The following is a 15,091-nucleotide window of genomic DNA, read 5'->3' as shown; positions in this document are numbered from 1 at the left end:
GGAATACTAATATCTGAAATGACAAGAAGTAGAATTTACCAAAAAGAGTATGTTTGCCATTATGATACTTTTCTAGAAGAAATTAATAGAAAATAGGCTTACCATGGGCCAACTGAAACTAAAAGTGAAAATGAACACCAATTATCATACAATGATGAATTTTCACAGTATGTCTCAGAGCTAAAACACTAGAATTTAAAATGATTACAGAGCAGTGACACAGAAAAGTAAATGCAGAGCTAGAAATGAATGAAATTAAACCAGCACAGATAGAAGGTGTATTTATTTAAGATTAACAAGATATTGATGACCAGGTGCTGTCAATACTATAAGCAGAAGGTAATAAATCATGATTCCAGACATCAATTTGACTGTGCCATCTATCAGTGTGTATTAGGGTGGTACCCAGTCATCCACAGGAATAGGGGGCCTACTTAGTTTTTCACAGAGGAGGTGAATATTGTGCATTGTAGCACTGAAAATGATACCAAATAAAGGACGACATTTAAATGCAGCTGAAGAATTCATACATACACAGTAACAACTGGTATCCCTTAGTCTGTCTAAAGATGGACAACATGTGTTATCACTATGATTTTGAGACAATGCAACAAATTGCAGTAGAAACTTGTGGATTCACAGCCACCAGAAACAGTAATGTAACAGTCATCATCCACCAACATGATGCTGTGTATTGTTTGGGATGGCACTAACACACAATGCTTATATCACTCAAACCATCACAGTAGCATACAACCAAAATGTTCTGACGTGGTTAAGGGAGACAGTCAAGCATAGTCGCACATGCTGATTCTCTGGGGTATCAAATTTTGCCTTACTCCCCATATTCTCTTGACATCGCAGCCAGTGACATCTTCCTCTTTTCCCAGAAGAAGAAACTATTGTGCAGCAGGCATTTCCAGAATGACAGTGAGGTTATTAGCAAGATGCATTGTTTTCTTGACTGCCCAAATGCAGATTTCTACAGTCAAGGGCAAAATGTTTCACACTGAAAGGTAAATACATAGAAAAAGACTAATACCACCACCAACTTTCATGCTTACAAGTTCACTTTTTTCAAGGTTATACTTAAAACATTATGTCTATCTCTCATATTTGACATACACTGTCTCCTACATATCATTTTCTAGTTCAGAATAACTATTCAGGATTTCTTGCTGTCTACAGTTATCACAGAATGATTATCTTACAGCAAATGAACCACAATTGATTCAACACATGTTAAATTGGTAACATAGTCACAAAGCTGAGAGTCCAGGGATGGATGTAAAGAGTTGTGGGCATTCTGTTGGGAAGCTTCTCTGAGAAAGACAAGAAGAATATTGTACAATATATGAGATTTGTTCCTCTAGCTCCTTACATACTTTTGCTGTATCTTTCACCCAGATGCTGAGACAAACCATTTTTGTCAGTACAAATAGTTTTGGATCCAATAAAATGTAACTACTACATACTTATAATGGAGAATAAAATCTAGTTATTTTCTTTTATCGTTATTGTATTTCCAGTGTGGTGTATTTGCAACTGATTTAAAACCATTAAGGATTCTCCTTCATGTACATTACATGGTAGTCTAAATCCCATACCCAAGAGTATATTAGATCATCCTAAAGTAGCATTATCTGGTGTGGTTACATGACTGGCAACTTCAGCTGAAGTAACCCAATATACTTGCACATGTACAAGACATCAATTAGAGTGCTAAATTAAGCAATGGAAAATCTAGGATGGAGTAACAACAATGAAATAAGATACAGAATGCTGCTCACCACAAAAAGGAAGTGCTGAGTGGAAACCAGGCACATTTAAAGGAAATTTTAAAGTAAATCAACTTAGTAGTGCAAAGTCTTCTTGTACTACCTGCACTCCATCAGTAAAATCCATCTGCTCTGAAACTCGAATTCTTTGATGCCATCTCCCAAACTGAAACCTTTGTCCTTCAGAAGCTAGAGCAGCATGTACAAAGCTACATCAAAAAACTATCCAATCTCTTCACCTCCTACTCACACCTTAGACTATCACAACCTATGATCACTACATGAGTCTTCCTCCTCCACATGCCCTCATAGGGTCAAATGTAGATCCTGCTACATATGCCATGTTTTTTAGAAACTCCCTCCTATCACCCTACAGAACCCAGAATCTAAAAAGACTCACAAAACAGTCATGAACCTGTCCTCCAAAATCCTCACTCACACAGAAGTACTAGTCTTCTCCAAAGGCCTGAACTTTTACCCTTCCCAAATTCTACCATGCTGTCCTTGTTAATGACTTTTCTTCTTCTCTTGGTTCCTACAGTAGGAACACTTTTTTGCCACCAACCATACCAATCAAGCTCAAACTAAAATCAATACTGAACCATGCCTTAATTTGCTCCTCCGTCTTACCATGATCAGTCCCCCTTGCCACATGAATCATCATCTGATAACTGCACAGAACTTCCTAATCTCAAGCCTTGCCATTACCATCATTCTCCAAATCCTTCACCACGGAAAATAACCTCACATTCATGGAAATAACTGCAATCCAGCAGCTGCCAGCTCACCCTGACCTTACAATCCTACCTGCTGACAAAGGCTCTACCACTGTGGTTAAGAACCACAGGGATCACCTGGCTCGAAGGCTCAACCCACTGTCAGATACATCCACCTACAAGCCCCACCACACTGACCTCATTCCAGAAATCTAACAACCTCAGATAACCATCCAGTCTCTTCACCTCCTACTCACACCTTGGATTATCACTATCCACCACCACTGTAAGAGTGTCCCTCCCCCACATCTCCCATAGGTGTCAAATTTTGTGTTATAGGTCCAACTACATCTGCTAACCCTCAGAAACTTTCTCCTGTCACCCTACAGAAACCAGAACCTAAACAGTCCTTAGATCCAACCCATAATTCTCTCCCCTGAGCCTGTCTCTCTTGTCACCCTCACCACTCCCAACACTCCTATCTTCTACATGGTGCCTAAAATATATCACCTTATGTTGATATATTGCCCTGCTGTAGCTGGATGTGGCACCCCTCCAGAGAGAATCCATGCCCTTGTGGACCAACACCTGCAGCATATCATCCATAATTTAACCTCCATGAGGGGGAAAAAAAAAAAAAAAAAAAAAAAAAAAAAAAAAAAAAAAAAAAAAAAAACCCACCAATCATTTCCTCTGCCGACTCTTCATAGTCACTGGTCCTTTTACCACCAAACACCCTGTTTTTCACTGTTGATGTCAACTCCCTGTACACTAACTTTCACAACACGCAACTGACTCCAAACCTACGACCTTCTTTCTCGTCACCACAACCAAATCAACAACTATGTCTCACTCAAAGGCATTATATACAAACTAACCCATGGTACAGCCAAAGGCTGTACCTGCACAGTCACCTAGAATCTCAAGCCCTTCACCTGGACTAAGTTCACTTATGACACCCCCATAATCTGGACAAAGGGTGAGGACACACCATCCACATTCCTCCAGAATGTCAACACTACCTCTCACAATTGTGCTTCATTTTGTCCCATCGGGTCCTCCTCAGCCCAACAAGCCACTTTTCTTGACGTTGACCTCCACCATATAGATGGCTTCATTTGTATCTACATCCGCATAAAACCAGTCAATCACTAAAATACTTCCATTTTGACCGCTGCCATCCATTCCACACCATAAATCTCTCACCGACAGCCTAACCATTTATGGTCGTAGCATTTAAAATGACAACTGGTCCCTTTCCAAATATGCTGAAGGTTTCAGTGAGGCCTTTACAGACTAAAATTACCCTCTCCCACATTGTTCAGAAACAGAGTTGTCACACTTTGTTTTCCTAGTAACTTATCATCCCCCCACATATCGGATGATTGGCCATAATGGAACACCCATCTCATGACTCAATACCACACAGGACTGCAGAAAGCCAACAGAATCACATTCTCTGCCAGAGTTTTGGCTACCTCTCATTGTGTGTTGAAATAACAAATATCATCCCCACATCCTCCACAGCGGTACCTGCTGCCCACCAAACCAACCCTTGTCTGTCACTATTCCAGCTCCATTCCTAACCATTTGCCTCATGGCTCATATTCTTGTAACAGACTTGTCTCCTACTTCCTCCCCCTACCACCTGCTCCAGTCTGGTCACAAGTATCAAATGCAGTGCAACTTGTCAAAACTGCAGTGTGGTCTACCAACTTAGTGCAGACACTGTGCAGCATTCTAAATAGACTTGATCACTAACAAGTTGTCTATACACAAGGATGGCCACTGTCAGTCAGTGGCCAAGAGACAACTGGACCACCCAGCTGTGCCACCTAGCTGTGCCACCTGAAGTCTTCTCACCAATACCCAACTTTTCTGAGTTGCACAGGTGGGAACTCTCCCTAAAACATACCCTTCGCTCCCATAACCCCTCCTGGTTTCAACATTCACCAGTATCTGGCCTCATCTGCCTTCATCCCCTCCCCTGTTGCCACTCTAGTATCACACACACCAGACATGCCTTCAGCACTCCTGTACAGCCCTCTTCCCATTCACTGCTTCTCTTCTGTCCTCTTCCCCTCACAGCATCCACAAGCAGAGACCCCAATCCTTTGAATAATTAAGGCTTCATAGACTGGCACTGAACCTCCCCACCACTTTAGGAAGTGAACCCCAGAAAAAAATGCATTTTCGAAAGATCTTTGATTTGTAGCAACATGTACGATGCATATTTTCGTATTACGAATGTATATAGTCGAATTCCACCAATCACAGAATGTTAGTTTCTGAAGCACTGAAATTGAGATTGTGATGCACCTTTGTAAGCCAATCATAGCTCAGGTCATGTAATCTTGCCAGCTGATGACAGCAGATATTCACCACATTTACATGGGGCTCCCAAAAGCAAATTTCGTAAACCGATCTTCCAATACTACTTCTGGGTGGTCAAGTAAACACTTCAAAATTGATTCTGGAAATCTGCTTCTGGATGCAGGTTTTCCAATTCTGTAATCGATTTCCGCGGGCAACAGCCTTGCCGCAGTGGTTACACTGGTTCCCGTGAGATCACCGAAGTTAAGCGCTGGATGGATAACCATCCAGGCTGCCATGCGCTGTTATGATTTTTCGGGGTGCACTCAGCCTCGTGATGCCAATTGAGGAGCTACTCAACTGAATAGTAGCAGCTTCAGTCAAGAATACCATCATAACGGCCGGGAGAGCAGTGTGCTGACCTCATGACCCTCCTATTCGCATCCTCCACGGAGGATGACACGGCGGTCGGATGGTCCCGGTAGGCCACTTGTGGCTTGATGATGGAGTGAGTGCAATCGATTTCTGCTCCATAATTATGTGAATGCATTTTAATTTACTTTATAACTCCTGGCCATAGAAATTCATTTTATTTTCATTTGAAAAGAGAGCTGTAAACCAAGAGGAAACAGCGAAATCACTAAACGTAAACACAGTTCACGTGGAGGCTGCCTTTAATCTCATTACAACTCATACTGCTCTGCATATGCACAAATCTGGCAGCTTGGACATGCCAGAAAATTTTTTCTTGGTAGCATCTGGCTACTTGTTCCTACTTCTGATAGAGCTAACAGCTGCATTTCACGTGGACAGAAACAGGAGAAGGTTCTGCTCATATGCAACTCAACTGTGCACATGCATAAGCCCACTGGCAACTGCTCAAATGAACCTAATATAAACCACTGTGACGTCACGCCAATCGGAAGCAGATTGTTGTTATGAAGTATCGCATAGTCTTCATCGTAAAGCCTTTGACACATTTTGCTGTTAGCAGATGTTTGTGTGTGCACCATGTTTTGTTGTTGTAAATGGTACATTTCCTTTGCAGCTTAAGGTTTATTTGTTTTTGTCATTTATGTTTTATTGCTGCAGTATTATTTTGCAGTAGCAGGCTAAAGTAAAATTCTTTGTTAGAGTATCAGTTCTTACCAGTCTAAACTACAAAACTTTAACTGAAAACTAAAACAATGAAAAATTTGCAGAATTCTGAAAAATTCCCAAGTTTTTCCCGGTTTTCTCCTGGATGAAAAAATTACAGGAGTTTTCCCAGATTTCCCAGTTGCCACAGAGCGTATACACCCTGTGCACACTCCCACAGTATCTTTCCCCACCTCTACCCTGCTATCCCCTCCCCTCCTCACCCCATACTTCTTATATATCCAATACCCAGGCCAGCCAATATCACTGCTCACCACATTCAGGCCTCAGTACTTGGATGCCAGGCCTCGCATCTGGAGGCTACAGTGGACGTGAGTGTGTGAGTTGTGGGGGTATAAAAGAGTGTGTGTGTGTGTGTGTGTGTGTGTGTGTGTGTGTGTGTTTTTCTACATCTGTGGAAGTATACTTTGCTGGTAGCTTAGTCTACTTTTAAATTTACTTTTACACCTTCTCTATGTGGCAAGCAGCAGTTTGTCTTATTCCATTGTTGTCTCTACCATGGTGTGTGCTTGTAGGTGAAGCTTAGTGCTTTGAAGATAGTCACAAACAGGCAAAAATAAATATAGCACTTTAGAGATAAAATAATAATGAAGACAACAAGCAGATTATTCTGTATAACAATATACATTTATTAGCTGAGACATTTATTCATAAGAAAAAAGAAAAAGGAGGTGACCATAACAGTCAGTTAACAGTTATTCTAGGAACTGAATCTAAATTCCTGTTAACTTTTATAGTTCTCTTATATGCAGCATTGAGACTGAATCATTTATCTACTTTGTCAGTTTTACTTTACTTTCCCTTATTTTTGAAATTGTGAAAAAGAACCCTTTTGATTCAAAAAGATCAATTCTCAGAAACTGTCATTGATCTATTTTAGCAGTCTCATAGCTGTTTTTTACTTTGACCATCTTTTTGCCCATTATGCCTCATTGCCTACACATTGCTTTATTCATTTCCATAAAATGAGGTTGCAAGAATTACTGTGACATACTAGTAGTGATCAAAGATAAACTGACAAATCCTTGCTCGAATTTTAGTTTTACTATTTATGTGAGTACATTGCAAATATAACATTAATGAAAGTTATATGAAAGAAACAATACTAGCAAACAAGGATATATTTTGCAATAGGCTTAAAGTGAAGATATTCTTTTACAGTCAACATCTTGGTGGTTCACATAGTTTAAAACGGGTGATGCATTAATTTGAGGTGAGGAGAGGCCAAGTGCATTGCATATTGCAGTGAATAACCTCATGACTGACAGCAGCACAACCATTGTGATTGTAGTGTTGAGTGAAACTGGATGAAATGATAAAGACATTGAACATTTCACATGGTATCATGTGCACTATTTCAAATGATTATTTGCATGGGATAACTCTGAACAAGCATATGCAATAAATTTTAATGGCTGATTAGAAGTAAATGGGTGAAAATGAGAACTTCACTGACCAGTGACACAGAAGAGAGAGATGTATCTCAGTGTCATATTTACTGGTAATGAAAGCTGAACTCATCATTACTGTAACAAAATAAACATGCAAACAGCTTTGGAAGAAGACACTGTTCATCAACATATTAGGAAGCCAAGGCAGTTGATTCTGAAGTTATAGTAATGGCAGTGGTGAGCTTGGAAAATAATGTGGGCATTAATATTGCAAAAATGAGGTTCATGCCCAAATGGGACACTGAATGTCTGCATCCTTTAGGAAGCCCAAATCTCATCATCTGTGTCTGATCACTCCCTGCTTGTTGAGACTAGACCCATTCAGAAAGAACTTTGAATGATCACAAGTTGTTTTGAAAAGTTTGATATGGTGCTGTTGGCAATGTCAAAAAGATGTTTACAGTATGTCTTCCAGGACTGGTAGATAATGGAGCAATATACAAAATTATTATGTGTTTTTAACTCTACATTCAAGTAATGTTTTATTTATCTGTTAAGTGAATAGGGACAAACCTCTCTCTTGTTATCTATTACTTGTAACAGAAAACTTTACTTTAGAAGAATATTGTACATTTAATGACAAATACTCACATTACTGTTATTGGAAATGGAAAGTCCATTTTATCAACGGATTCTTTTTCCACAGCTTTCTCCTGAGGAGGCTTAATTTCTCCAGAAGTGTCTGAAGGAGTAGCTTGCTTGGCAGTATCATTAGAAGCAAATTCATTAGCAGCCGCTGCTGCAGTAATATCACGCCTTATTCTTCTCTGTCTGTAAGACTGCATATTTGAACAGTCTGTACTTTCACTGCCTCTTTTGTGAAATTCAATTGAATCGGACAACATGAAATGGAGAGCACACTGTAAAGGGCAAGAAAACCAACAATACTTTAAAAAATTCAATAGACATTCAGAAACTTGGAAGGAGAAAAGAAATCTATTATATATCAACAGTACATTTTAAATGTAATTTTAAAAATAAACATATAGTAAGTTCTCATTGTATTTCAGTGTTGAAGAGTCTACCTGTCACATTTTGTCAATAGTGGAAGCAAAGCAGCAGTTTGATATATGACTAACGTACTGTCACTTTGCAGTCAAAGTCCATGTCAGAAGAAAATATTACTACAGACTGTCTATGAATATTAGGTCACTGATCACTGCTGTAGTGCTGAGGCACAACCTGACACACACATCATATAACTACATGCATAAAGGGAAAGAAAGAAATTAACTTCAATATTTCACACAGTTGGAAGACAGCAGCATTAGATTTTCAAAAGAAAGAATACAGGAGAGTATTTTTTGTGAACAAAAACTGTTTTCAAAAGAAAGAATACAGGAGAGTATTTTTTGTGAACAAAAACTGTTCCTTTCACTGAAAAGGGAACGTCACCAATTTGATGTTATATTTTAAGAAGGAAAGAACTTGCTAGAAATAAGCCCCTGAAATCAATCCTGTGCAAATGTTTGTGCCATAATTCTGACAGTTTGCAGTTATGCTCTTCTGGACGTACAGGTCTTAAATGGATAGGCACACCAGTTGTTTGTAACTTTCCCTGCCCAGTGCAACTACCAAATGCTCAAGTATGAAGTGCTGTATAGTGGAGTTACTAAGAGGTTCAGTGAAGTGAGTAAGAGTGTGTAGGCTTCCACAGTCGGTGTCATTTTGGATAAAATAATTGTGAGTGTTCAACCATATCATTTTAAAACACTAAAGCAACTGATTGCTGATGTTTTGGCTGCCTTGCTACAGTCCTCTTCAGGACAGTTAACCACCCTTAAGAGGACCACTGTCAAGTCGATCGAAACATCAGTAATCAGTTGCTTTACCTTTTTAAAATGATGGGGCCTAACATCCAAAATTATTTTATTTGAAGTGAGTAAGAGGTTTGTGTTCATAATGTTGGTGAACCAATCAGTGACAGTAAGGCTCGTCCACAAACAGTGTGGAAAGATTGTCAAATAGCAGTGTTTAAAAATAGAAGAACAAGGGTTTCTAACAGTCATGATTGGTAAGCATCATTAAATACAGCAATTCTACTAACATTTATCCAAGGCAAATGAAAGTGTATGGAGCTTCCTTCAAGCTTTTATTTATTCATTTTAGTTCCACTGCAGAAATTTTATATAATTTCATGAATGAATATGTGCTGCTTAAAGAGCTGTAGTGGACTGAGTTTGATGTTTCTCTACATGAAGATCATGATGGTGAAAATGAGGCTTCCCTTTCCCCACAGTCATATTCATCAAGCAGCTTCACTGGTGCAACAGGCCGGGATACAAAAACAGGGAAATAAGTGGTGACAAAGCCTGCTGTGGATTGAGTGATAAACAACTGATGTGCCTGAGTGCAAGAGTGTTTAAAAGCTGTACATTTAGAAGGTCATAACTGCATGCTATCAGAATTATGGCCTGATTTTTCATGTGGGATTGATTTATGGGACTGACATCTTGTAAGTGCACTTTTCTTCTCCTTAAAATATGAGGGTGAGTTTGTGATGTTCCCTCATAAGCTGTGCAACCGACTTCATAGATAAACTACCTAACAAACACATGAAAAGGAACATGCTATTTAGAAAATTGCTGCATTCACAGATTAGCAGGTGGACTAGTCAGTACTTTCCTCAAGGAGATGTAACTCACTATACTGCTAATCAACAACACATGATAATAGGTAATAGATATCCTGTCCTTTGGAATCACAGACATCTTTTTCAACATAGAAACAGAAATTGATTTGGGAAGATTTGTCAGGGAAATAGGTTGCTCAGAACCTGGGTTAAAGGCAATTCACATCGTCTGAGGAGCAAGGAAGGCAAAGATCTTTTTGCTAAGAAGGACCCATATATTATGAGGAGAGTTTTGTCTCCCTGCCTCCTTACATATTATATGACTGAAAGTGCGTGTGCGGCATTTCAATTTTATTATTTATAAAATCACTCAACTGTTTGGTGGCACCAATTTTAGGTGAACATAGAGACTAAGTCAACAATGAATTTCACCAGAATTTTCATAAAAAAATTCCAAGATTTCTTACACTGTGCAGAATATTTCCTCTACTTGATATCCATTCACAGTTGAAGCACCAGTACATGTATTTAAAAATAAAAGTGCAAACTATCTCTAAGCACACATTTATAAAAACCATCAGTTGACCTACACATGGTTAGTTTTATTCTTCGGAAGGCAATCAAACAGAACAGCCACTTACACATCTGACAACTACTACCTTTAACCTGTTTAGCAGATGAGAAGGACTTTGTCTATTGTGGAGCAGTGTCAGCACTTTTCTCCCACTGCTTTAATACTATTTCATTGTTGGTGGTGCCAAAGCTTATTGACAGTAACAAATCAGTGCTTAAGATGAGTTTGATTCTAGTTACAATACTCCTGAAGTTTTTTGATTATATATTTTTCCTTTGTTTTTGGTCAATACTCAACATTTGGGGAACCCACCATACCCAACATTTTTTAATATTTAATTCTTCAGGTCTATGATATCGGTTATTTTGTGGGAACATAACAAATTATTATTTGTATTTCTATATGCCTGTAGAATGTTTGCCATAGTAATGTTGACATAATAGTGTCATTATCTTTGGCATTTAACAGCTTATTGACAGTTGTTGTTACTTTATTGTTGTTTTAATTTGTTCTCAGTTGTGTACAAGATAAAAAATAAATAAGTGGAAAGGTACATGTTAACCTGAGTCTTTAATGAACTCAGTGTGCAACAACTTCATGCAGCTATAAACATTGTCAGAAAATAAAATAGCATGACATGTTCAAGCATCATTATGACACTTTCATAGTAATGATGAATGCTTCAAAATAATTCACCTTGATTTGATAGAGCCAATGCCTCCTTCTGATGAAAATACATATTATTTAACATACATCAAAGCATGTTATGAAATGGCATTTTTCAATTATTGGGTCACTAGATTTGAAATATTATTTAACATGCATCAAAGCAGGTGTGGACCAGTGTTTTTCACTTGTTGGGTCACTAGATTTGGAATGGCATACCAACAGTGACCAACCAAGGAAGACAGTTTAACTCTGAGCTATTCCACGCAATTTCAAAAATATGTGGCTGTATCCAGACCCATACTACGACATATCATCCACAATAAAATGGAAAAATTTAAAGATTTTATCGCACACTTAAAGCAGCTATCTATTCCCATGCAACAGCTAAATGGACTCAAATAATGCCTGTAATTCTTCTTAGTCTTCAATGCTCCACTGGAGAGAACACTAATGTTACAATTGCAGAAATGGTTTATGTCTTGCCCATCAGATTACCAGATGATATTCTTCACAAGTATGGCACAAAACTATATGCAGTCTTACCTTAGTTTGTTTCACAACTGAAACAGTATATGAATCATTTGAAACTTGTACAATATCCCCAAAAGGCAAAGGAAACCCCATTTATAAACAAGGCCATCACTAACTCAGCACATGTGTTTGCAAGGGTTGACCAAGTGAAGAAGGCATTAGAGCCTCCATATGAAGGCCCATCTGATGTAATTGAAAGGATCCCAAAATTTTTCACATAAAAGGCTGGATAAAGCATATCTCCATTAACAGATTAAAATATGCATACCTGATTAATGAGAATGTTAAACAGCACGGAACCTCTCCAGTTGTACTGTCAGAGCAGAGCAAACTATCAAACTCTATAGGGGGTGAAAAACCAAGAAACAACAAGATCTGGTCATGAAATTCGATTTCCAGAAAGATTAGTTGAAGTTCTAAACTGACGATGGTACTGAGAGAGGGGTCATGTGCAAACATGAAAAATCACTATTTGTATACAAATTACTATTTGTATTTGTGTGTTTGTAGAATTTTTGCCATGGTAATGTTGGCATAATAGTGTGATTATCTTTGGGATTTAACAAAAAAGATGGTTGTCACTTTATTGTTTTTGTAATTCAGTATTCATTGTGTGCAATATAAAAAATAAACAATGAATTTAGTGTGTAACAATTTCATGCAGCTATAAACATTGGTCATACAGAACTATATTGTACACTTTCTCAATATTTCCACTCATGATAGCAGTTTTGGAATGTTCTTTGAGTGGATCACTTTCAAAATAAGAAAATATCTCAGCTAGTGTGGCCATTTCTTAGCTGTTGAAAATGAAAGGAACAAACATCATTATAGCTGTCTGTCAACTAGATATGAATTTCTGTTTGTGATGAACTACCGACAGCAAAGAATTGTATGTTGGCATAAAATTCCATTTTATCCACTTGTATGAAACACACATAAAAAACTACTTTAAAAATCTATGGAAAATTATTCCTTGGATAAAACTGATGTTTTGGTTGTTCCCCAATATTTACCAACATAACAAAAAATTGGATTTCATTGATGTTAAGCCCAGCTGGGTACTAGCAATTTTCTCCTTGCATCGGTGCCTCACAGAGCCAGCTCCAGAAATTTTGCTGACACATGGAAAAATTTCCAGTGCTGCCCCCCCCCCCCCCCCCCCCCCAAACGCAACCTTGTGTTTTCAAACAAAGTCAATGTTTTTCATAAAGTCACTCATCCATGACATCTTATCTTCACATATCACACTTACTCATACATCTTTCTGATTTGAATACATCTTTAAGACCAGCACCAGGTATGGGGAATTATTACAAAGCTTTTAATATTAAAGCTTGCTTTTGGTGTTACAGGTTGCCCTGTAGGAACTGTTAAGATATCATATACCAACATATATCTTTATTCATTTATTATACAATTTCTCTCTTCTTTAGGGGTTTTCAGGCTGACATAGGTACGTTTTAATGTTGTGTAGGTGTATGGTAGAAACTGAACTGGCAACACTGCCACTAGCAAGATTTGCTGTTTTGAAAGATGCACCTAGGATGACCAAATCCAGCACTTCATTTGTCAGCTGTTTCATAATTCTGTAGATAATTTCCAGTAAGACACTATGAGGTGGAATCCAAATTTTCAGGAATGGTGCTGCCATTTGTAAAGTAGGAGTAGTAGATCTTTGTACCGGTAGGTGGCAAGAGCTGCATATCTGATGAGTCAGTGTGTGAAGCGGCATTCAGCTACGTGTCCAAATACTCTGTGTTTGGTGTGTGGCAATTTTATGATGGATCAGCGAACAGAATAGCGTGTGTGTATCAAATTCTGTGTGAATCTCAGGAAAAGTGCTACAGAGACCATTGCAATGATTCAACAAGTGTTTGGGAGACAAAGCAAGAATTGTCCCAGTGGAAGAGCCCAGGTTCTCCAAGACCCAAAAAAACAAGACAGGTCAAGAGCAAAGCGAAGAGCATTATTGTTTTCTTTGTTACCAAGGGAATTGTGCACAAAGAATTCATCCCACCCAACTAAACAGAGAATTCTGTATACTACTGTGATGCTTTGCAATGGCTCCATGAAAACGTGTGGCAACAATGGCCTGAACTTTGGTTTCAAGGGGACTTGCTGCTGCATCACAACAATGTGCCCTGTCACACGTCCTTGCTCACCAGAACCTTTTTGGCAAAAAACAGCATGGTGGTTGTACCCCACCCACCGTACTCACCAGATCAGGCACCTTGTGACTTCATGCTATTCCCAAAACTGAAACTCAAGTTGAAAGGCCATCGGTTCAACACTCTAGAGAGGATTCAAGAAGCATCGCTGGCGGTGATAAACATCCTCAAAGAACAGGACTTCCAGAAAACATTTGACCAGTGGCAGAAGTGCTGGGACCAGTGTGTACATGTGGATGGCAACTACTTCAAGGGTGATGGTGACCATTAGTCCAGAGGTAAGGTTTTCAACAGATGGCAGCACCAATCCCGAAAATTTTGGATAGCACATCAAGACTCCATGAATGCTTTGTATTTCAAACTTATTCCCACACTTCTTACTTTAGGTTAAAAATTTCATTGACTTGTTTAATTTATTGTTTTGGAACCATATCAAAATGTAAGATTTTTCCACTCACAAAAACTTGCCGCCCTGAACAGTGGAACTGTTTGCTACCCCATACAGCTGGCCGTGGAGCCTCATAGGACTAAATTAGTAAGCACAACAATTTTAAAACTTTGGTCCAAGTACATGGCAGAATAACATCATAGTCAGAATGTCTATTTTTTATTGTGAAGAACTGTTTGTTTTGGTGTCACTTTCTTTCTTCCTTTTTATTTACTGATATCATCATTTTCCCTGATACTATACCTCAATACCTTCACCCCCGTAACAATGATCTTGCTATAATCAAACAACAGCCCCACATACTTCCCCATCATTCCTGCTCAACCATTAATATAACCTTTGACAACTTCATCTTAAGAATTCCCATTCCTGGCTGCAACCCACCTATCCACCAATTTCTCTTTAAATTCCAAGCTGATCAGCCATCAGCCCTTCCCAATTTATCCTTGAACTACACACTGCCACTCTCAACCAACACTTCTTGAAGAAAAGTGTTTACACAACTTCAGTTATTACTAATACACCAAGACAAGTACAATAACAGGAATTATAGTCTCATATCAGAGCAGCATAAGAAAAATGGTCACAAAAGGTTTTATGTGATAAGAATGTAAAGTTGTTTGTAATTTTAAATGTGCAAATAGTTAACCAAGATGAATAGTTTGGTCATACGTGAAATCTTCAAATCGCAAAGGTTTCAGCTCAAACAG

At 38.6% G+C, this 15,091-nt stretch overlaps 1 protein-coding gene across 1 annotated transcript in view; it reads right to left on the bottom strand.

The window, feature by feature from the left end:
- Positions 1-15,091, bottom strand: part of LOC124595663 — a 172,194-nt gene that overhangs the window by 104,331 nt on the left and 52,772 nt on the right. Inside the window, exon 5 of the mRNA XM_047134507.1 lies at positions 8,008-8,276. Coding sequence (XP_046990463.1) covers positions 8,008-8,276 — 269 coding nt within the window. The remainder of the gene's footprint in view (positions 1-8,007; positions 8,277-15,091) is intronic.

Source organism: Schistocerca americana, chromosome 2 (genome assembly GCF_021461395.2).
Source record: "Schistocerca americana isolate TAMUIC-IGC-003095 chromosome 2, iqSchAmer2.1, whole genome shotgun sequence".
NCBI lineage: Eukaryota > Metazoa > Arthropoda > Insecta > Orthoptera > Acrididae > Schistocerca > Schistocerca americana.
The sequence above is the reverse complement of the archived record's forward strand: the minus strand, read 5'-3'. Positions and strand labels throughout refer to the sequence as shown.